The sequence below is a fragment of the Delphinapterus leucas genome, chromosome 18 (genome assembly GCF_059928025.1).
Source record: "Delphinapterus leucas isolate spDelLeu-1000000601 "Yukka" chromosome 18, BTC_Dleu_Yukka2, whole genome shotgun sequence".
Lineage (NCBI taxonomy): Eukaryota > Metazoa > Chordata > Mammalia > Artiodactyla > Monodontidae > Delphinapterus > Delphinapterus leucas.
Window position 1 is genome coordinate 58,541,189 of NC_143146.1, and position 23,722 is coordinate 58,564,910.

The 23,722-nt window shown below is 40.2% G+C and overlaps 1 protein-coding gene across 3 annotated transcripts in view; it reads right to left on the bottom strand.

Moving 5' to 3' along the window:
- LCP1 (lymphocyte cytosolic protein 1) overlaps positions 1–23,722 on the bottom strand; it is a 54,996-nt gene that overhangs the window by 6,301 nt on the left and 24,973 nt on the right. For 2 of the 3 annotated variants that reach the window (XM_022574859.2, XM_022574860.2), the window contains exons 7-14: positions 22,509–22,674; positions 21,030–21,172; positions 18,194–18,289; positions 13,994–14,189; positions 11,832–11,910; positions 11,138–11,252; positions 9,797–9,930; positions 1,903–2,026 (exon numbers count right to left, since the gene is read on the bottom strand). In XM_022574859.2, coding sequence (XP_022430567.1) covers positions 1,903–2,026; positions 9,797–9,930; positions 11,138–11,252; positions 11,832–11,910; positions 13,994–14,189; positions 18,194–18,289; positions 21,030–21,172; positions 22,509–22,674 — 1,053 coding nt within the window. Of the gene's footprint in view, positions 1–1,902; positions 2,027–6,128; positions 6,737–9,796; positions 9,931–11,137; positions 11,253–11,831; positions 11,911–13,993; positions 14,190–18,193; positions 18,290–21,029; positions 21,173–22,508; positions 22,675–23,722 lie in introns of those variants that run through there. The other variant, XM_089899541.1, reaches the window with a different exon arrangement.

Consider the following 23,722-nt stretch of genomic DNA (forward strand, 5'->3'; position numbering starts at 1 on the left):
GACCCCTGCAAGATGCTAGGTCTCCAGCACTGGCCCTCTGTAGAGGTAGCATACTATTTTAAAAGGTAGAACGGGTCCATTTTTATTTACTTCTGGGTTATGTAAGAACTACCACAAAATTAAGATCAATATACATATAATCGTAATCTAATTTCCACCATTAGCCTGAGCTTCTGTCTCCATAGAACTTTTTGGTAAAGAAGCACAACGGAAACAAAACGCAGAGATTTGAGTTTCACCTTCTTTCCCGCTTCCTCCCCACAGTCTTGGTGGGCTGACAGGCAGCGAGATGGCCAGCAGCTGGCAGTGTTCATAGGTGAGGAGGGCCCAGGACTGTTTCTGCAATGGTTAATAGGGGTGCGCTGTGCTCGGTTTTTGAAGGGTTTCACTTAAAAGCAGTGTGGGGCTAATCTGACATTTTCCTTTTGTGGTCCTTTTGACCTAATCAATTCCGCAATGACTCAGCGGGAAGACAGGAGAAAGTTAGCCCAGAGCATCACAAGAATCAAAAAACTGCCAAACATTCCCAAGAGTGAATCCCCACAGGATCACCCCGGAAGCTGCTGGGTAAGGAAATGGGATGCATTCCGGTAAGGTGGCAGCTGTTGTACAGAGAGACGCATGCCCGGGGCTATTCACTTCATAGCCATGGTTAAGTGACCTATAGATACCCTCCACTCTATAACCTCACCTCGCAGGTGAAAGGTGCTTTCCCTCCCTGATGGACACCACCTGTAGCTGTAACCTCAGGAGTTCAATGAGCCCCCAGTTTCCTCACTATAAACTCAGGAAAATGGTGGGACTTCCCTGGTGCTTCAGTGGTTAAGACTCCACGCTCCCACTGCAGGGGCCGCGGGTGGGATCCCAGGTCAGGGAACTAAGATCCCGCATGCCGCCCAAAGCAGCCAAAAAGAGAAAAACATCAGGAAAATGGTAAAGCTGTCTTCATCATGTCTGTGAAAAGGAAATGAGGAGCCCCCCTGTTACCAACAAGGAGCCCCTAGTACTGAGACCGCGCTCCATCGTGGGAGCACCGCTCTACTGTACAGTTCGCCACCGCCTTCCCAAATCTTCTGGAAGGACTTGCTCACATCTGTCACCAGCCTCCACTTCGACCTCCAGACCAAACGGATGGTAAGCAGAGGGAGGACAGAGCTGGCCGCTTCCTGTGCTGAGCTCACAGGGACTGGGCACTCCTGGTAGAGCCCAGCCTACAGATATACCTTCTGCCCTTTCTGGGAGGGGAGAGATTTTCATTTTTTCTCTTGATTTTGAGGGAGAGGACTGATAGCATGATGAACTGCCTCACCCGCCCTGTTAATATAACTCTGAAGGGGGTCCCTCTCAGCCATCCTGACCTTTAAGCCAGGAAAATGTAGTTAAGATATGACGCAGACATTATACTGTCGATCAAGGGCACAGGGCCCTTGAGGAAGGATCCAGCTAATGTATAAAACATGAGTGAAGAAATGTAATAAAATGTCATGCTGTTATTAATAAAAATGGGATTTGGATACAAGTAAACAACTGCTTTTTTCTCAGAAAGAAAGACATCCCATGGGAGATCTCTTAGCATTTTACATTTCACCCTCATTATGTTAACAATCTGAACCATGGAGCTATGCACATTTAAAAAACATTATATTTTACATTACTTTGGAAGAACAACATCTAAAAAATGATCGGGTTTTTAAAATTAATTATTATGGGAGAAAACGACAAGAAATCTGTCAATGAAATGGCCTATGAACGTCAAAACAATAATGGGTCATTCAAGCAAAATCAAAACGGGAGGGGGAGCCTCAAAGGCCTCACACTGAAGGTCACTCTTGAAAACAGAGTGGAAGCAATAAAGATAAGCATAATGCTCATGTGGCCGCGAGCAGGAGACACGCATGTTACCTTGAAACTAGAGATGGATGAACTTTTCTCCGCTTCCTTCAATGTTTCATTCACCCAGTTGACAATAGTGTCATCGTTGACCTTCTGCCCACCTCCAAGTTCTTCAAGAATATTCAGTGTGTACCTGAACAAAATCAAGAATGATTTCTGGAGAAAAGTTGCTAAAGAATTCACTATTGTATAGCACAGAGAACTTTATCAATACTCTGTAATGACCTATATGGGAAAATAATCTAAAAAAGAGTGGATGTGTATAAGTGATTCACTTTGCTGTACAGCAGAAAGTAACACAACATTTTAAATCAACTATACTCCAATAAAAATGTTTTAAAAAAGAATTCACTATTCACAGAGAGTCGCCAGCATAGAAAAGTTTTCTTTTTCCTGTCACAGAAGATGGCCTGAACACCATTACATCTGAGGAAAAAAGAATATGTAACGACATTAGTTCCTTTTAGAATAACAAAATAGAACTTCATACTTAGAGTCAGATGCAGAGTGAATACCACTGTCATTGTACAGAGAGAAAGCAGAAGAGAAGCAGGGAAAGGAAAATGAAATAAAGGATTTGAACCAGTGATGCTTTTCTTAAAGGAACTATGAAAATCAAGGAACAATTCAACGTTAGAAAAGCCCAAGCACTTACATCCGGAAAAAACTATAGTTCAAAAAGCTACATGTACCCCAATGTTCATAGCAGCACTATTCACATTAGTCAAGACATGGAAACAACCTAAATGTCCATCGACAGATGAATGGATAAAGAAGATGTGGCATATATACAACGGAATATTACTCAGCCATAAAAAGAATGAAATAATGCCATTTGCAGCGACATGGATGGACTTAGAGATTATCATACTAAGTGAAGTAAGTCAGACAGAGAAAGACAAATACCATATGATATCACTTATATGTGGAATCTAAAATATGACACAAATGAATGTATCTATGAAACAGAAACAGACTCTCAGACATAGAGAACAGACTTGTGGTTGCCAAGGGGGTTAGAGGGTGGCCGAGGGATGGATTGGGAGTTTGGGGTTAGGAGATGCAAACTATTATAATAGAATGGATAAACAACAAGGTCCTACTGTATAGCACAGGGAACTATAGTCAATATCCTGTGATAAACCATAATGGAAAAGAATATATATATATATATATATATATATATATATATAACTGAATCACTTTGCTGTACAGCAGAAATTAACACAACATTGTAAATCAGCCCAGGCAGCCAACATAATAAAGAAAAAATATAAAAGAGTTTCCTCTGTGTATCACAGAAGTAGAAATATTGGGAATACACAGTAATCTCTAGTTAGTCTCTAGTTTGAGGGTAAGAATTGCCTTAGATACATACTGTTATGAGAAGTGGGTTTTGCAGGGGAAACATTAAGAAGATGCTTCAAGCTCTTAAAATTCCATGGAGCAGGGCTTCCCTGGTGGCGCAGTGGTTGAGAGTCCGCCTGTGGATGCAGGGGACACGGGTTCGTGCCCCGGTCCGGGAAGATCCCATATGCCGCGGAGCGGCTGGGCCCGTGAGACATGGCCGCTGAGCCTGCGCGTCCGGAGCCTGTGCTCCGCAACGGGAGAGGCCACAACAGTGAGAGGCCCGCGTACCGCAAAAAAAAAAAAAAAAAACAAATTCCATGGAGCAGAGAAGACTCACCATTCCCCAAGCTAATCTCTCTCAAAGAGTAAACACAGGGAGAGAGCCAAGCAGTAGGGCAGGTGGGCAGGTCTGCTGGCCTCACGGTTCAGTCTTGTAAGGGGGGAGAGTCAAATTACCCACGAAAGACTAGAATTTCAGTGTGTGTTGTCCAAAATGAAACTCAAGTATTGTGCCATTGAGTCCTGTCTTGAGGGCCTCCCTAAATGAGGTCACCCTCCACTTGGGTGCCCAGGGTTTTGCTCATTACATAATCCATCGGATATCTTCCTCCAGTTACGGCTTCTGCGCTAAACACAGTTCTTCCACAATGGTTTCCAAGTGTAATTTCGGAAACAGGAGCAATGCCCTGCTTCCTTCAGGTGAAAGCACTTTCCTATCATTGTTGATGGGGAGGAAGAGGGTTTCTGCAACTTTTCTTTATCAAAACAGTAAAATCGTGTGGACCAATCCGGCATCCAAGTCCTCTCAATGACACCTCCCCAGACTCCCTCACATCAGCTGGTTCCTCTTCATTCTGCCTTTTCTAAACTACTGTTCCGGTCATGTCATTTAAAGTGACTCTCCGAGGCCCAAAGAACACAGATCAAATTCCTTAGAATGGCACATGAGTCCTTTCGCAATTTGACCTGAGTGTCCCTTGTCAGTGCCTCTCTCATTTCCTCCTTCCCCTCCTTCTTCGAGGCTTTATGGTCACACACACTCATGCTCTCCCAGCTGCACATAACCATCAGCAGCTCACCGACCGCACCATGTGTCCTCCTGCCTCCTGCTTCCATGACTCAGATGCGTGCTCTGCCTTGGATGTCCTTCCTCTCTAGTGAATTTCTAATCCTGAGAACAAGTCCCAGTTCAAGCATCATTTTTCTGACCCATGCAGTATATTAATCATTATTGCTACACTTGCTTCCAACCTGTTTCCCAGAGCTTTTCATGGAGTTGATGTGCATGTCTCTCTGCCTACCTTGTGCCCTTGGACAGAGTCCATAGACCATATTCATCTCAGTGCTTTCACGGGTTAGCAGAGTGCCCAGTACATACTGGGCATCTAGCAAATGAAGGAGTAGAGTAGTAGATGAAACGAACAGAATGATTTTCTCCCAGGAAAAGCAAGGAGAAAGTCAAGATGGGAAATGCTTAGTCTGGGCCCAGAGATGGGACCAAAGTGCTAAGGAATAATGAGTACAAATGGGATAAGTTCCAGTTAGATTTTCAAAATATTACTAGTTTGGAAAAAGGCCTGAGGTTTGATCATATCATTTATGTCATAACCGGCTTGTTTCCTAACAGCATGTGCATTAAGTTACCAGCATTTACTATACCATGTAAGAATTTCTGCCTAGTCCGCTCATTAAGAGATGGTGGGTTAGTGTTTGTTTCATCAGGTCACGTCCATAAATAACCTGAGAAACAGACTAGGTTTAATCTTCCAGCAGCCTCACTCATCTCAGGACCAAACTCTCACTTCCCTTTGCCAGGAGGCCCAGGCTGCTTTGTTGACTCTCTCCAGTGGACAGGAGCAGTGCTTTCAAGCCACTCCTTGAGTGAGGGAAGAAAATGGTGCAGAGGAGAAGCTCACCTTTATACAAAAGTCTATTCATGCAAATATAAAAGGCCACAAAGGGACAGGGAAACTTAGACACAGAACATCCTGGAGGCGGCTGACTGCATTCAGGGGTCTGAGAATAGCCCCTCATGGTGGCACACAGTGCTAGGGAGCACCGAGTTGTCCTTCTGCCGCCTCAAGGGAGATGTGGAGGTTTAAAAGGAATCAGACACCTGCTTGTAAGGACATCAGAAAAACAAAGGGAAGAAAGGTAAAAATTTAGGTTGGAGACTCCAGTCTAGAAAGTCCATGAAGCACCAAATGTAGATTCAAAATTGAAAACAAAAATCAATTTGGCTTGTGTCTTCCTAGGATTTTCCTTGTGAGATAATCACTCCTTATCATGAAACATGTTTTGGGGGGACTGTGCTATTATTAAATGGAACCCTGCAGACAAGATCCCAGTATCTCTGGTGTTTGCACACCACGCAGTGCTGAGAAGCCCTCTGTCAAAATGAAATGGCCCCGTGAGCTCCAGCTTAAGCCAGGGCCTCATCCAACAGCAGACGATGGGTGGGGTGCGGGGCTGGAGAAGCTGTGATTATGACTTGTGTGATTTCCTGCCATCAAACACTTGTGTTATTTATTTAACATGTGACCCAGAGGGACATACCTCAGTGTTTTGTTTTTCAGGGACCTATCCCCAATTCACCATCCACAGCCTGTTTGATCTGGGGAGAATTCCCTCCTTGGCCTGCCTCAGACTCTTGATTCATCTGTTGGAGTCTAACTACTGTGGCTGTCTGCTGGCAGCCTGCTTGCCTCAGGCTTTTGTCTCCAAACTTAGACACGTGCAATTTGCCACCTTTCCAATCTGAGAATGACTTCCAGGCTACTGAAGGGGAAAGGGAGGTTTAAGCTTTCATTTGTTTTTAGAGGGAAAAATGACATGCCATTTATTGTCCAGATAAATGACCAAATTAGCACATCTGTGAAACCCAATGAAACAAATTCCAGCTAGAACTGGCTCTAAATTTATTAGATCTGTTCATGTGTGGCATACAGAGAAAAAAAAATATCCTTCTGGTGGCATTTACATAATTATCAGTCATTTCATCACCTTTCACAGTAATGTATTTCTCTGTCCATTTTCTTATAGGCACAATTCTTATATAGTAAAGACACATGAGAAATATGACTTATTTACCAGGTAGAGACACAGCAGCAAACTAGCCCTTATCATATATATACTAGCCTTAAACTATGATGTTGGGTCACATTTTTATAAAACTTCCAGAACGAAGATCATATTACAAAGTGATTTTCAGATATTATGAAATTCAAAATAGAATAGAGTTGGCCTGAGTTTTCTTTTCGTTTTTTTTTTTTTTTTTTGTGGTACGTGGGCCTCTCACTGTTGTGGCCTCTCCCGTTGCGGAGCACAGGCTCCGGACGCGCAGGCTCAGCGGCCATGGCTCACGGGCCCAGCCGCTCCGCGGCGTGTGGGATCTTCCCGGACCGGGACACGAACCCGCCTCCCCTGCATCCACAGGCAGACTCTCAACCACTGCGCCACCAGGGAAGCCCCCCTGAGTTTTCTTTTAAAGTCACTAAAATAGAAAATATCAAAGATAATTTCATCTTCAAACCCATGAGTCAATTTAACTGTTGCAACTAAAAAGACTTTTGCTTTGGTTTTTAAAGGAATCAGTACCAAAAGCCAGTCTGTTAAGAATTAAAAACACATGTGAAAGAAAATAGAGAGTAGTTCAGAAATCGTTTCTACAAATACACCAGTGAGAACAGCCCTTAGGAACTTTCAGTGATGTTCTAGATACATGCAGTGAAATAGAGGCTAAAGTTTCTTTAGCTCTGGAGTTTTCTGTGCCAGAGAAGCCTTATGATATCTGCCTTCAACCATTAAAGAGATCCCAGTTGAGAAAAGAGTAATGGAGCATCATACTTGATAAAGCAAATGTAAATCAGGTAGTTAAATTGATTATGATCATTTCTGATCACCCTACATCACCTGGAGACACTGACATGATTACTCCAAGGACCATTATAAATATTAGGATCTGCAGACAGTGGCCTGGGAATAAAGCGGCAGTGCTGAGGGACAAACCCTCGTCTCTGCCATTACCTTGTTAGACATAATGTAATGTGACATATGGTTTCTCGGGCTTCCTTCCAGGTAGAAAAGTGAATTAAGTCACACTAACATAGGTTCTAATTAAGGAGCGGAAGACTTCTGCCTGGTCAGAGCTATCAGTAAAGGGGGAAAGAGCAAAGCATGGAAAAGTAAACCTGTTCATGCTTACAGATTTGCTGTCTAGAATTCTTCCCAGGCTCATGCTTTTGTACCCAAAATTGTTTACTTTTCTCACCATTTATTTTCTATTTGTATATCTTATTATATTCTACTATTGCTTAAATAATATGGCCACATAGCTCTCACATTAATCAATTTTATGTTTGACTCTAAAAGGTATCTAAAGTTCTGTTAAGGAAGTAGCAGGAAATTCTGCTTTTGGTCATGATGGAATAACAGGGACCAGTTTACCTTTCTGCCTTAAACACATAAAGCACAATGAAAAACTATGAAACGATGTTGTTCAGACATTGGGCAACAGGAAGCAGAAAGCAGTGGTCCCCGAGAGGAGGGAAACAAATGTGGTAAACCCTAAGATTGTCCCAGATTATTGCATGGAGAGTTTCCAGGCTGCAGTGCAGGGAAAGAGAACTCAAACAGAGCATGACAGTGACCCTGAGCCAGGCGGGCAGGGTTGAGAACTCAAGGAAGCCAGGGCGCTAGAATGTGTGGGGCAGAATAGCAGAGAGAAGAGAGCTGCCTGGAGAGGACAGTCATCTAGAAAGAAAGCTCCCGAGATCTTCAGAGGGTTTGCCTCAAGGGTTCAGCTGAGTGCTACTTGGAGCATTCATGTGAGGAAATTACCAGAGGCTGGGAAAAGAACTTTCAGAAATGAATGGGCAGAACAATCCTTGGAGTTCACACAGGGGCTGGCATAAATTTGGTCCCTACCAGGCAGAGTGGAAAAATCTCATGATATATGGAGCATCAAGTGAAGTACTCAGAAGAGATTATCTCAGTATTGAGAGACAAAATTAGCTCGAGATTAATTAAGATTTTAAGTAAGCCCCCAAAGGATCAAATTGTGCTTAAGTAACTTAACTGCATCCCAGGACAAAATTCAAGAATATTTAAAGGAATACAGAAATATCTAGCACACAGCAAGGTAAAATTCACAGTGCCTCACATACTATGAAAAATCAGTAGGCATGCAGAGAAGTAGAAAAGTATGACCCATAATGAAGACAAAAATCAGTTAATAGAAACAGACCCAGAAATAACAGTTATTACAATTATATTCTATATGTTCAAGCGTGTTAAGGAAAGACGTAGAGGAGATGTCAAAAAGACCCACATCAAATTTCTATACACGAAAACTATTACGTCGGAGATAAAAAAAGTATACACCAAATGGAATTAATGGTAGACATTGTAGAAGAAGGGAGTGGTGAATTTAAGACAAGGCAATAGAAATGATCCCAAATGAAAGAGAGAGAGGAAAAAATGAAATATAAAGGAAAAAGATGATTTGAGCATCAGTGAATTTTGGGACAACTTCAGATGACCAAATAAATATGTACCTGGAGTTCCCAAAAAACTAGAGGGTGGGTACAGGAGTCATATTTGAAGAAATAGAGGCCAAGATTTTTCCAAATTTGGTGAAAACTGTAAGCCCACAGATTCAAGAAGCTCAAGAAACCTCAAGCACAAGAAATACCAAAGCACATCATAACCAAATTACTTAAAATGAGTGATAAAGAGAAAATCTTAAAAGAAGCCAGAGGAAAAAAGACATATTACATACAGAGGAACAAAGACAGGAATGACAACAGATTTATCATTGGAAATGATGCAAGCTAGAAGAGAGTGAACACATCTTCAAAATAGTGAAAGAAAAAACTATCAACCTAGAATTGTACACTCAGATCAAATACCTTTCAAAAATGAAAATATAATAAAGATTTTCTCAGACAGAAGCTGAAATAATTCCTCGCCAACAGATGCACACTGCTAGAAATATTTCAAGTAGAAGGCAAATGATATCAGATTGAAATCTGGATCTACACCATGGGAAGAAGAGAACCTGAAATGGCAGATATGTAGGTAAATATAGCATATTTACCCCCTTATTCTGAAAGCCCCTTTAAAAGATAAGTGACTGTATTTACACAAATCAGTTAAAAGTTAAAGGATGGAAAAAAGATGTGCCACACTAAACTAATCAGGAAGAAGCAGGACTGGCTGTATTAATATCAGGAAAAATAGGTTTTAGAGAAAAGAATATTACCAGGCATAAACAGGGTCACTCCATAATGAAACAGGGTGATTCATTAAGAGAACATAACAATCTAAAACACTGACGAACCTAATAACAGAGTTTCAAAGTACCTGAAACAGAACTGTCAGAACTGAACGGAAGAAAAAAATAAAGCAGGACTGCTCTGCCAACATTCCTTTGGTTTTAAGTTTAGCTTAAAATATAGTTTTATCAAATTAAATCACAACTCTGAAATTTGCAAGTATTTTTCTAGATGAAGAATACATTCAATAAAATGTCATTCCCCCGGGTTGCATTTACCTTCTCATTAACTGCCAAACCAAGGCCAATGTCAGAGTGCGGTTTCCTTCATTGAGATCTTGTCCCCCAATGCCCACCAGGGAAAATTTCGCTTGATTCTTCCCCAGTTCCACTGCATAGTTACAGTTCTCAAGCTGTTAATGAGCGGGAAGGGAAACAATCTAATGTCAGCATCTTGATGATGATAAATACCCGAGAAAATAAGATAATAAAGACACGAAATGAAACAATAAGGTGAGATTGATTGATCTCTCAAGCCGCGCCTGGTTCTGCAATTCTAGGATTCTAAGTTAGTCAAATAATTTTCTGTCTCTTCTTAAATCGAACCCCTCACTCCCACCAAAAACATATTCATAGTGTACTTTAAGTGCAAAACCAAAATGAATTATGATGGACATTTTCATGGCTATATCACACTACAGAACTAGACAGCCATACTAAGTGACCTGTCTATAATATTCCTAAAATAGCTGAATTCATAGAGATTGACACAGAACATCTGAATTCTCCATCCTACAGGCACACGGTAGACCGACATGTGGGACAGATATTCCTGTGGCTGTGACTCATGCATCATTGGGTCACAGGCACGAGAAATGGTGGGAAATGTTCGTGCCAACCCCGTGGCTGCTTTTACAAAACAATGTGTTCCCATTACGTTGACACTAGGCATACTATTTGTACAAGTCAAACTGTTAGTACAAGGCTTTGATTCTTTAGAAAATTAGAATGATGATCTTGCTGGGGCAAAAGCAACCCTGCAGCTCTGCTTGCTCTAATTATCTTAATTAGAATTTTTACATCATAAAGTTTAAAGACATCCAACATGGAATTATAAATAAGTAATCAACTGAAATAATGAACTCACTTTAAAAAAACCATTCAGGTTTCTGATTGCAGTACTCTAATTTAATCCATGGATAAACAGTTATCTAAGTTTGGCCTCCTGATAAAGTATTCACAAGGTACTCTTGCAGGCTTATGACTTCAACTGCCTACCAGAACATCAGAAAAGTCATTGTTTGGGATTTCCCTGGTGGCGCAGTGGTTAGGAATCCACCTGCCAATGCAGGGGACACGGGTTTGAGCCCTGGTCCGGAAGATGCCACATGCCGCCGAGAAGCTAAGCCTGCGAGCCACAACTACTGAGCCCATGTGCCACAACTACTGAAGCCCATGCACCTAAAGCCCGAGCTCCGCAACAAGAGAAACCACTGCAGTGAGAAGCCTGCGCAACGCAATGAAGAGTAGCCCCTACTCGATGCAACTAGAGAAAGCCCGCATGCGGCAACGAAGACCCAATGCAACCAAAAAAAAAAAAAAAAAAGAGTCATTGTTTACCTTCTTCATATTGCCCCCCAGTTTGGGGTATGGTGGTTTGTTTACTCTGTTCCAATCAACAGGGACTTTAATCTTTTCATAGAGCTGGAAGATGACCAGGGCATCTGATAAGTCACTGAACAAAAACAAACACAAAAGAATTCTCAGATACTCAGCATTTATGAAGCTCCTGCAGCAGGCCAGGCAATTCCTTATATATTAGCTCAAGGAATATTCCCAGCAACTTAGCAACAGTGGCATCAGTAGCTCCATCTTTAGAGGTGAAGAAACCTCGACTCAGAGAAGGGGAGGGAATTTACTGGAGGTCTCCCCCAGGTGTGACCACCTTTGCCCCTTCAGCAGAAACACGCAGCCTCCAGAAAAAGAAATACGGCTCTAACAAATGGCATAGGAGATACAGCCACAAACTGAACATTTACTGTTTGGCCTGCTTCTGAGCAGATCTTGGGTTTACAACAGGGATTCCATTTGTCCTTTTGCTGCTGGGTTATGATTTTTGTCCTAAATACACAGCAAGGTTAGTGTATGGAAGTGAGTTTCTTAACATCTGCTGCTCAATGTGGCATTTCCCCCTTCTCACCGAGGTGCACCCACTTTGTAAAGAGGATTGCACACCACAGTGGTATCTGAAATCTTGGGGATCTTTCCAGGTCTTGGTACCCCATATTAAGGAAGAGTCTCCCAATATTCTTACCTGTACAAATGATTGACTCGAGGGCTTACGCCCAAGGAGTTCATCCAGTTCCTAAATGTCCGCTCTTCTCTTGTCTCACCTAAATGAATGAAGACCAGTTATCTTTCACGTACCTAGAAAATATGCCTTTTTTTATGATCAAAGTTTAACTAAAGAAGCTGTAATAAATACTGAAAGTAGAAAAAAAAAAACCCTAATGGATTTGGATGAGGGTTGCTATTCTGTGTTAATTTTTTTTTCCATTTCAATTCAATGAGTATCTCTAGAGCATCTATTAGTGGTGCACAAGATCCTGTGTGGGGAAACTCTTCAGGGCTGTCCCTCAAAGGCTTACATTCTTTCTGGAAAAACAAGTATTTTAGGCATCAAAGAGGGATCATGCAAGCTAGAAGGCAAAAATATGAGGTAGATATTTATATTTGAGTTGAGATAAAGGAGAGAATTTTATGGGCTAAATTTGGAGGGAACGCAATCTGAGCTTTACCTTAGAGGGTTAGTAAAATCTGGATACTAAAGAGGATACTAAAGAGGAAAGAGGAAAGGATCTGGGGGGGATAAGTAAGGAGTGGAAGTAGGAGGTTGTGTAAATATGAACACAAAGGGAGCGATAGGCAAGGTCTGTCTTAAAACCATTAAGAACTGATTTTTCAGGGATCTGTGTTGTATAGGCCACAGAGACAAGGCTGTCTAGTGGCTGGAACCAGAATCAGGGATCTTCGGATGCCAGGTAGCAGATTTTGGTTGATATATTAGACAATGACAGTCATTATGGGTTCTTTTTTTTATTACTATGATAAATTCTTGAGCAAGGCGGAGATATAACGAAAGCAGCGCTGTGATGTGCTCGGCAGCAGTGTGCAGAATTACTGAAAGGCAATATGCATTTAAATTAAACACACAGAGGGGATAGTGTTTGACACCAGCACGTGGGCACATTCCAGTGCTTGATGGATGGAGGAGTAGGTCCCTAAGACCTAGTGAAACAGTTGGTGTATGATTTAATAAGAGTCCGGAAGAGCCGAAAGGAAAAATAACAATCTAAAAGTCATTCTGTGGGAAGAATTATTAGTATTTGTTGATTCAAGAGATTTTGGCGCGAAGGAGAGGAAGATATCAAAGTGGAACCCAGAGTTTTGGTAACTGAAGAAAAAAAATGGTATGATTAATGGAAATGGAGAATTTCTAAAGGAGAGTAGATGGAATGGGGGCAGGGGGTAGAGAGGCAATGAGGGAAGGGGAAATGATCAATTCTGTCTTGTATATGCTGAATTTCAAGCGATAGTGATGGACCCAAATCTGGATGATCTAGAGGCAGCTAGAAACGGGTGATTAGAGGGCTTGACGTACATATTTGGTAGTCAACAGAATGCACAGACCCCTGACCACTGTTTATCAAATCATACAAATGCAGCAGCGTTGGAACACAGATTGATTTTGCACTTCCAGCTAGAGTAAAGCGCTGCAGAAAAGGATCAACCAATTCTTTAAATCTGGATTTTCTTTCTTTGGTGACATTCATTTATTATTACTTTTGTATTGATTTTCTGTCTCAATATCGGGACAATTCATGATGAAAAAAAGAAAAACATCTCTGGCACTATCACCTATTAGAACTTGACTAAAGCTGTGTGATTTTTTTGTCCAGTCTTAGGGCTTTAACCTCCTAAATGTAACGGTCATGGATTCTGCCTCAGAATATTATTTTGTGGCCCCCATTATCCAAATCAAAGAAGCAAAACAAAAATCTCAGTAACCATCTCTTAACATAAGTTAAATATCATTTTTAAATGATGAGTGCCTGCAATTTCTTGCCTCTAGGAATTAACACTCAGTCCATTAAGTACATAAATTAGGTTTTTGGAACTCAGGATTTATTTCATCTGATAATTAAATGCATTGTCTTCCCTAAAACATTTAATTCTGATAATGGATGAAGCCTATGTATAATGGATGTGATATAATGGTATTTGATTATCCCTGTTTGTCTGTAACTGACTTGATTCATCTATTTATTCTCTTTGTTATGTACCAGAGAATTGATGACCTGTTTGCAAATCTTCCACGTGAGGGGCTTATGTTTGCTTAGGAGGTGATTTTGAATTGCCCTTGAATTAGAATTGTGACTGCTTTTCCGAACATTTAAGCAACCAATTTCCAGTTACCTTCAAGGGCCCCCCAGTCGATGTCCTGGTTCTCTGGTTTGTGCAGGGCAGGGTATCTGTTAAAGAGGTTGGCAATAAAAGCCAAGTTCAACTTGGGGTTCCCTCGGACAACATCTGTAGCTGTGACAAACTGCCGGCAGCCCAGCCTCTCCGCCTGCTGCAACATGCATTCTGCCCTCTGGATGTCATCCTTCTCCTGCAATGAAAAAGGATGGACGTCTCAAGGCTGGGTCAAAGCCTCTCCAGGCACAAAGTAGACATGGATAATAATATGAAAAAGAGATGGGAATCTTACTGAAACCCTTAGTATTCAACCTCAGACAGACACTTAAAACAGCAAATTATCACTTGTATTTGCCTGAACCAAAATCAGAACGTCACAAGTAAAAGGAATCTCAGAAGTTAAGTAATCAAGTCCTTCCATCTTTATACAGAACGGAACGATTTCAGATGAATAGCTGGTTGTCTTGTTTTTAAAGAGATTCAGTAGATTCTACAGTTTTATCATTTAAGTTCATCTTAATTATTTTCAACCATTAGGTTTCCTTTTTATTATCTTCTTGCATAGACCTCATGAAAAATGTTCATTTATTAAGGAATAAATTATATTCCTATTTTCAGTTCATCAAAGATATTTACATCTGCCAACAAGAACTTCTGATTGGTTTAACCGCCTTTCCCACACTTAGTTGGTGTACTTGCAGCTCAGACAAAATAAATTTAAGCTACACAGTGTCATTGATAAATATATAATATCTATTTGGCTTCTGCAGACTTCAGATTGAGGATCACCCCCTTAATGTATTAAAAGTCTATTCAAATAGTTCTAGAGAATCTCCAGTCATTTGTAAACAGACTCTTATCAGAAAACTAAAGTTTTGTTGAAATATGGTCCATTGCCCTTTAATGCTCTTAAAAGTGTATGAAACCACAAATTTTCAGACAACTGGAACTTATTAAAACTAGAATTATCTCTTAATATGATGCTTTGCTAGATAACACTATACATTTCAGAAGCTCTACTTCTCATGCAGGAATGAGTTAACTTTAATATTAACTCACCGGATTTAACTCTAATGATATGAAATGAGGTACAAGAATGGGTAAGGCAACTTCTCTACATCAATACTAAAGTGCTGGCAAAACTAAAGTTTTAATCGGACCCTTGTTGTGCCCTTTGTTTTCTTTTCTTTTTTTTTTTATACTGTATGGTTCTATTTATTTTTTTGGCAAAATCTTTTATTTTCTTTCCAAAGTTGTTTTTCTACATAAGATAAAAACATTCCATCAAGATTTTCTTTTGGATTGACCCACAGGATTTTTTTTCTTGAGGATTTCAACCATACTGATTTTCTAAGATTATTCTCTCTAAATCCTATCTGTGTCAGATAATGTGGCTGAACAACAGATGAGACAACTGTAAGAATAAATTTTTTTTTTGGATGACCACAACAAAAGCAACAATGATTGCAATTACCAAACACGAAACACACTCATGCTATGTCATAATATTGACATTCAGTCCAGTAATCCTCCACTGTAACAGCTCCTTTACTTGCAGTGAAAATTGATTTGTATATTTTTTGCCTCTGAGTCCTTGTGGGATTTTTTTTTTATTCAAACAGAAAGTCACAAAAATTATAATTATCTTCATCAGTTCACTCAGTCCCATGTAATTAATTTTTTTTTTACATCTTGATCTTCTGTTAGCACTTTTATGAATTCATCAGTTTTCCATTAGAGTTCTGAAAACGCTTATTCATTCAGTTCAGCAGTGTAGTCAGTTACCAGAAACCTGTACTTGTCAGAGTCGTTTCCGTGAATTCCTTGAAGATGAAACCCTTTTATAGGAACATTTTTGCAAAAGCATAAGAGTACACCCAGAACTGTCTGTAAATGACAAAAGACTTAAAAATGACCACGGTTAAAGATTTGATGAAAGTTCATAATAATGCAGTTGACTAGGAAATTTAGTTATTTCTGAGATATACATTTTAAAGTAATAACTAGAATTATGACTTATAACATTATACCAGAACATATAAGATTTTTAGAAATTTCATGTAATGTCTGAAACATTTATATTAACATATTTCCATACAAATAACCCAAAGAAAGTTTAGTATTAGTTGTTTTTTTTTTGTTTGTTTGTTTATACTGCAGGTTCTTATTAGTCATCAATTTTATACACATCAGTGTATACATGTCAATCCCAATCGCCCAATTCAGCACACCACCATCCCCACCCCACCCCGGTTTTCCCCCCTTGGTGTCCATACGTTTGTTCTCTACATCTGTGTCTCAACTTCTGCCCTGCAAACCGGTTCATCTCTAGGTTCCACATACATGCGTTAATATACTATATTTGTTTTTCTCTTTCTTACTTCACTCTGTATGACAGTCTGTAGATTCATCCACGTCTCAACAAATGACTCAATTTCGTTCCTTTTTATGGCTGAGTAATATTCCATTGTATATATGTACCACAACTTCTTTATCCATTCGTCTCTTGATGGGCATTTAGGTTGCTTCCATGACCTGACTATTGTAAATAGTGCTGCAATGAACATTGGCATGCATGTGTCTTTTTGGATTATGGTTTTCTCTGGGTATATGCCCAGTAGTGAGACTGCTGGATCATATGGTAATTCTATTTTTAGTTTTTTAAGGAACCTCCATACTGTTCTCCATAGTTGCTGTATCAATTTACACTCCCACCAACAGTGCAGGACGGTTCCCTTTTCTCCACACCCTCTCCAGCATTTGTTGTTTGTAGATTTTCTGATGATGCCCATTCTAACTGGTGTGACTGCATTGTAGTTTTGATTTGCATTTCTCTAATGATTAGTGATGTTGAGCATCCTTTCATGTGGTTTTTACTCTTCAGTTTGTTAATATGGTGTATCACATTGATTGTTTTGCATGTATTGAAGAACCCTTGCATTCCTGCGATAAATCCCACTTGATCATGGTGTATGATCATTTTAATGTATTGTTGGATTCTGTTTCCTAGTATTTTGTTGAGGATTTTTGCATCTATATTCATCAGTGATCTTAGTCTGTAATTTTCTTTTTTTGTAGTATCTTTGTCTGGTTTTGGTATCAGGGTGACTGTGGCCTCATAGAATGAGTTTGGGAGTGTTCCTTCTTCTGCAATTTTTTGGAAGAGTTTGAAAAGGATGGGTGTTAACTCTTCTCTAAATGTTTGATAGAATTCACCTGTGAAGCCATCTGGTCCTGGACTTTTGTTTGTTGGAAGATTTTTAATCACAGTTTCAATTTCATTACTTGTGATTGGTCTGTTCATATTTTGTGTTTCTTCCTGATTCAGTCTTGGAAGGTTATACCTTTCTAAGAATTTGTCCATTTCTTCCAGGCTGTCCACTTTGTTTTCAATGAGTCCTCATACCAGACACCTCTAAAAACCCAGACGATCTTGTCCAGCCCTTTCTCCCGTTACCCTCAGTGGTGTAGTGAGGCAGGGCTGTGGCTGAGTGGATTTTGGAGCCATACTGGGCTTAAATCCTTGCTATGTCACATACTGGCTCTGTGGCCATGAGGTGATTATTAACTTTTCTGACCTTCAGTTTTCTCAATTATAAAACAGAGTTATTAGCACTTACTTTAGTGATGTTTGCAAGGATTAGGGGCAGTGTAAGCAACATGCCCAGCATAATACCTGGCACATAGGAAGAGCCCAGCAAGTGGGGTTTCCTCTTATTAGGATTAATAGAGGAAAGAGCCCCAGCCTTGGATCACATGACTTACACTAATCTGTCATATGATCTTGAACATATTAATGAACCCCTCTGAATCTCATTTTGTTTTTCATCGTGATAGTGGGAACTTATTTATTTGTGTAAATATCCTGTCTATTTCTAGAAATAATATTCAGGTATCTAAAAATGGAAAAAAGAATCCTTCTTGGTGTTGTAGGGCCTGTTAAATGATGGGACACATGCAGAAGTGCCTCTGACGGTGTATGGCATTTAATTAGCATTCCTCTCCTTCCTTAATTTTAATTCCAGATTCAATTTTCCACAGTTACAACCCAAAACTGTTAACAGTTTTTAACAATTTAACACGGCTCTAAGCAGAGATGTCCACTCATGGAACTCTGGAGCCAGCATCACATAGGGCAATGGAACAGCCAATGCAGAGGAATCATCACATCTAACACGACTTGGGGCATGGCCTTACCCTCAGTCCTGACATGTCAATAACAACAGCAGGAATACCTTCTTCTTCTCCTTTTGGAGCCACCTGTTCAAGCAGGTGGTAATAAGCTTTTGAGTCCTGTGAGAAATGAGGAAATTACAATTTCAAAATGGCACAGCTAATTACATACTTAGCACGACAATAATTTCCCCAAAGCAAACCTATTTCATTTCTCATCCAACTATCATTCAAGAATGCAACTTAATTAACAAAGCCGGGAACATTCACTAATTTGAATTTTCTATTTATCTCTTTATATATTATATTTGCCTTTCTTTTTAAAAGGAGTATAACAGCTAAAAATACAGGACATACATAAAAGGCAAATGCTATTCTGTTGATCTTAGGGGAGAAATATAATTTGTTTACATGTATTAAATCGTATACAGGAAAATATATATACCTTTATATTGCTGTAGAAGTCAGTCAGCTAAGGTTTAGTTAAAAAAAAAAAGTGACAGAAAAAGGAAGCAGAAGTTTAAGGCAGAGTTTAAAAACACATTTAAATGGACAATCATCAAAAGAAAAAGATTTCGAAGACAGAGTATTGAAGCATTCACAAGCAGTCTTTATGTAAAGGGAGCAATATTAAGGGAAGTGCATTTACTATTTATCAAGAAGCTAGAAAAGGTGGTTTAGTTTAGCTATTGCAGAGTGGATGTGGGTATTGAATTCTCATGTTTTCTTAGATTCTGGAAATAGGCTTATTGACAAAAAATTTTCTGAATCATAGTCTTAAAATGACAAGTTTATTCTCATTCAATGAAAGCATACAGATTTTCAGGTAATTTATTTAAATCATTTAAAGACATCTTAGTTTCTCTTAAAGTCTGAAAAATCAGCTGTCCCTCTGTTTGTTTTTAAAAACTGGGTAGAGCCCAGGGAGAGCAGAGGTATGCTCACCTCTTGGGACATTAGAAAGATGAGAAGAGACAGCACCGGCCATGGATGCTGCACCTGGGAAACTGATTTTCATCTCTTCTCTCTACCTTCTCCTTTCTCTTACTTTTTGCTGTAGGTATTTCGAAGTCAGTGAAAGTTCCACGCAGGGTTAGGCATGAATAAAATCTGCACATCATGTGTCACATCTGTTTAGCTTTGCTAAGAGTCACCTCATTTCACCAGACCCTAAGAGACTTGTCTCATTCATTGTATTTTGGGGGGTTCTCCCCTCCTTTGCTGACTTTGTGTGATTTAAGGGCACCTCCCAAAGTTACCACATGCTCAGACTTACATGTCACAGCACTGACGTTGGTGGTGAGGCAGCTACTCCCAGAGAACAGGCACAACCACTGTATAAGTGCTCAGCCTGCCAGTTCCTATCTCATATTCTAAAGAACACAGCCTTTCAGTCATAGGAACTCAGGTAAATTTATGGCTCCAACCAAGCAACCTAATTTTATCTGAAAAGTTTGAGAATTTTGGCTGAAATAATTGCAGAGCCTAAGTGTTGAGCACAAAGAAAGATAATGCTATCCTGTTTCTGTTTAATCCCAGTTTGGCTGGTGGTGCAAGAAGAATGTTAATAACCAATGAAAGTTGTGTAGTTAGAAAAAATAAATTTGGCATTATTAGCTTATGTCCTAAGGAACTGGGGACTTTCCATCTAGAAGCTTCACTCTAATTGGTACTGTGCCTGGCAGACCTTGAGTTCTAAAAGCCATTAAGTCCACAGCAGGGGGAAGTTGTCACTCAAGAATTACAAGCCTGGGTTGACTTGGTGAGTCATGTGACCTTTCCTCTGACTCTTCCTCTTTGGAGAAAATGTCTTTAACTTTTGAGAAACTGGAGACTGGAATGTTTTTCTCATGTTGCATTCCAGCATCTCATACCATTTCCTCCTGGGACTGACATTCCTTCCCGCTCCTTAAGCTCTTTCTGTGTCGGTCCATCTGTTATCAATGCTAACAAGCTGCTCCTTTCACCTTGGCATGGAACTTTTCACAAACTTGAAAACTACAGTGCATGCTTCCCTCAGCCTTTCCGCCTTTGGATCGCTGTTGTAGGACTAACTGTGTCTTCTACGATTTCTGGGGTTAATTCTCATTGCAGATGGTTTCCAGAATCATTATCTTTTAAACATCACTCTGGTTTCTACAAATAAAAAGCTTTCAAGAAATTTATGAATTGTTTTAGAGGAGCAGTATGTATGGTGGTCAAGTATCACGGAGGTCAACTGCTCAGTTTGAGTCCTGACCCCACTCCCCCAGCTATGTGAGCTCGAACAAGTTACTTATATTCTCTTTACCTCGGTTTCCTTATCTGCAAAATGAGCAAATAATAATCCTTATCTCAAAGATCTGTTGTGAGGATTAAATGAGTCAATACATGCATGAAGCAGTTAGAACAGCGCCTGGCATGCAGTACATACTGTTTGCTATGATTAGGGTAACTAGAAGAGTAATCCTGGTTTAATTTTTTTTAAAGGAATCCCCATCTGATGCTCCCGTTGATAAAATCAGAAAGACATTAGAATCCTACACAGACTCTCTTTACCTAAAAATCAGTCTTACCTCTTGCTCTTCCTCTATCTCACCCTCATCCCTCTACGTTCTGATGTTGAAACTCCAGGGGACACCCATCTCGTTTGATGTGGTGCGGTTGCTAGGGCCTTGGGCAGGTCTGCATGTGGCCCTGAGCTGGAGCTGCACATGGACTCGAGGACAGCATGGGCCCCGAAACAGCATCGGCCACTCTAACTAACGCCAGAACTTCTGAAGAGATGAAGCCCTTTGTCTTTATCTTTGTCTCTTCTCTGTTAATGCCCAAATTCCCTTCACCCCTGTGGTTAGTCGTGTACAAAGTCCACTCCTCCTACCTTGATGTCACTGCTGAAGTTGTTGATTTTGCTGCAGCCTGCGTTTTCCAGGTGGTAATTAGCCCATCTCAGCAGGAGCTCCTCAGGGGAGAGTTTCATCATATCCTCCAGACTCTCCCCTTCTCTCAAAAGAGCAGCCAGTGCTGAGGAAGCGCAAAAGCCGAAGAAAAATAAATGCAGGGGATATTTGGGGGGATTAGTTATAAATTAAACTAAGCCCTGCTGGGAAGTCAAAGATACCACGTTATCTCTCTGGGATAGAGGGACATATAGCCTTTCCCATGGAATAAACACTTTATTATTATTCCCTAAAAAGAGGTGTAAGGTATTGTAAGCCTATTTATTATCCCCATTTTTCGGGCGGAGAAGACAAGGCACCAATGAATATCAGTGCTATGCCTCAGAATACAGGAGCAGAGCCATGGAAATAACCCAGACTATCGACTCAGAATACTCTGCTGGGTCTGTCAGAGCACGTTTGATATGGTATGACATTTTTGCTTTTAAGAGATCTATTTCATAATCATGACAATGTCCTCTTGTTTATTCCCATAGGTGTTTTATATTTCAAATGCTTACCTGCATAATTATAGCATCTCAGAAAGTGTAATTAACTCTTTCCTCTGTTTCCCAGATGAATTAAGTCATTTTTGCTCAGCTAGAAGGTTTAAATTTAGCTGAGGTCATTATTTGCAAATCAATATTCTTTCTAATGTGTTCTAAGTTCCCTATTTGCTTTTTTCTTCTTTATATTCTGTTTAATATATTGGTTTTCAAATGGTACCCCAGGATTCTTCACTGGTTACTTTGATTTGAACATGTAAATAAATATATGTATAAAAAGGGTTAGAATTTGGCTACAGATTTCATATTACTAGGATCTGTACAGGAAAAATGAAAGGTAACAGTGTGTTTTGTATATTTATTGAGGTCTACTATTACTGTCTAAAGGACAGGCTGAATTGTTTAAGTGCTTAGGGCGCTGACAGCAGGTGGGATAAGAATGACAGCTACAAATACTTAGTTGAGAGCTCTGAAACTCTAAATGTAATTTCCTATAATCTTGGTAAGGAAGAGACTGAGTTTCTACTCTGGTGCTATCACTACAGTATATGAATGTGAATCACTTTGTAAAATCCAAGTTTAAATTAGCCTAATTTGTTACAAAGCGTCTAAAGGCAAAGCGAGCTCAGAAAAGCTCTTGAGGTTGGGGTCCCAGACAGCTAGACTGAGCTCTAGGTTCTAAACAAAGCTTATTAGTAGTCTGTGGTCTTAAAAAAGCTTTTGCTCTGTTGTTTTAAAAAGTCTGGGCAGTGTGGATAGAATGTGTTACATTAATACAATGGATTGGATATAACTGTAGTTTCAAAAACTGAGGATTCTGAGTTTGACAACTCCTGACATCTTCCTCTCACAGCCCCCAACACACGCACTAACAAAAAGTCATGCCGTTATTAACGTCGGAGTCTTTGCTGGTACCTTCGTTTCTGCTGAGTTCAATGTCGGCAAATAACCCAATCTTGATGACCTGCCACAGCAGTCCCAGGACCAGGTAAGGCTTCCCCTCCTTTAAGTCCTCAGCCCCGATATTAACCACGTGGCAGCCGATGGCTGAGGCAGAGTTCAGAGCCAGGTTCAGATTCTCCTGAAGGGGAAAAAGTATGAGTTTTGTTTTTGACTTTGCAGATGCCAAATGATCATCCTTGATCGGCAGCAGCAACGTTTTGCTTCTAGAAAGTTCATAGGTCTAGAGGCATTGTCTTCACTAGATTTTTAACATTGAAAAAAAGCAGGGAGTAACACCTGGATTTTACTGGAGTAAAATCCAGTAACCAGACACTGGGCTCAGGCAGTGCCTAGTCCATCAAGCCAGAGCCCTGAGCTGAAGGCTCATCCTGGTCCCGATGAAACTAACCAGTCTTCTCTTTCCATACTGCTCTGTGATGGAGCCTCCGCTCTCAGCATCTCCATCAGCCAGCAACGAAGGGGCACATTTGAGGGCAGTCACTGTCTTGTGACTAGCTATTGTCAATAACCCAGTTGTTAATGTAAATCAAGGTCATGAAAGAGAGTGACAAAATATCTTTTTGACATTCAGATTGGATATTGAAGGAATGAAAAAGATTCAAATGAAATTCCTAGAAAAGACAGAGCAGTTTTTACTAGGACAATTTATTGATTATCTATAATATCTAGGGACCTTGAGTACACACACACAAACACACACACGCATATCCACATGCATACAGATTATATGTTCTTATAACTAACAACAATGTATGTAAGGTAACTCATATACAGTTGGAATAGGGTCAGTGAAATTTGCAGTCCAGGGTATTTCTACAGTTGATCCTTGAACAACACAGGTTTGAACTACTGGATCCACTTATATGTAGGTTTTTAATCGATAGTAAATACTACAGTACTACATGATCCACGGTTGGTTGACACCATGGACGCAGAACCGTGGTTATGGAGGAACCAAGTACAGGAAGGGCAGACTGTAAATTATATTTGGATTTTGGACCGAGCGGAGGGCTGACACTCCCCCTTCCCCCCATGGTTCAAGGGTCAACTCTACTATTATTTTTGAGTCCACAAAGAAGGAGATATCAGAGTCAAAGATGTACAGAATTTGTTTTTATGACAGATTAAAAACAAAACACAGGCCACCAGTGAATTGGGAAGGGGAT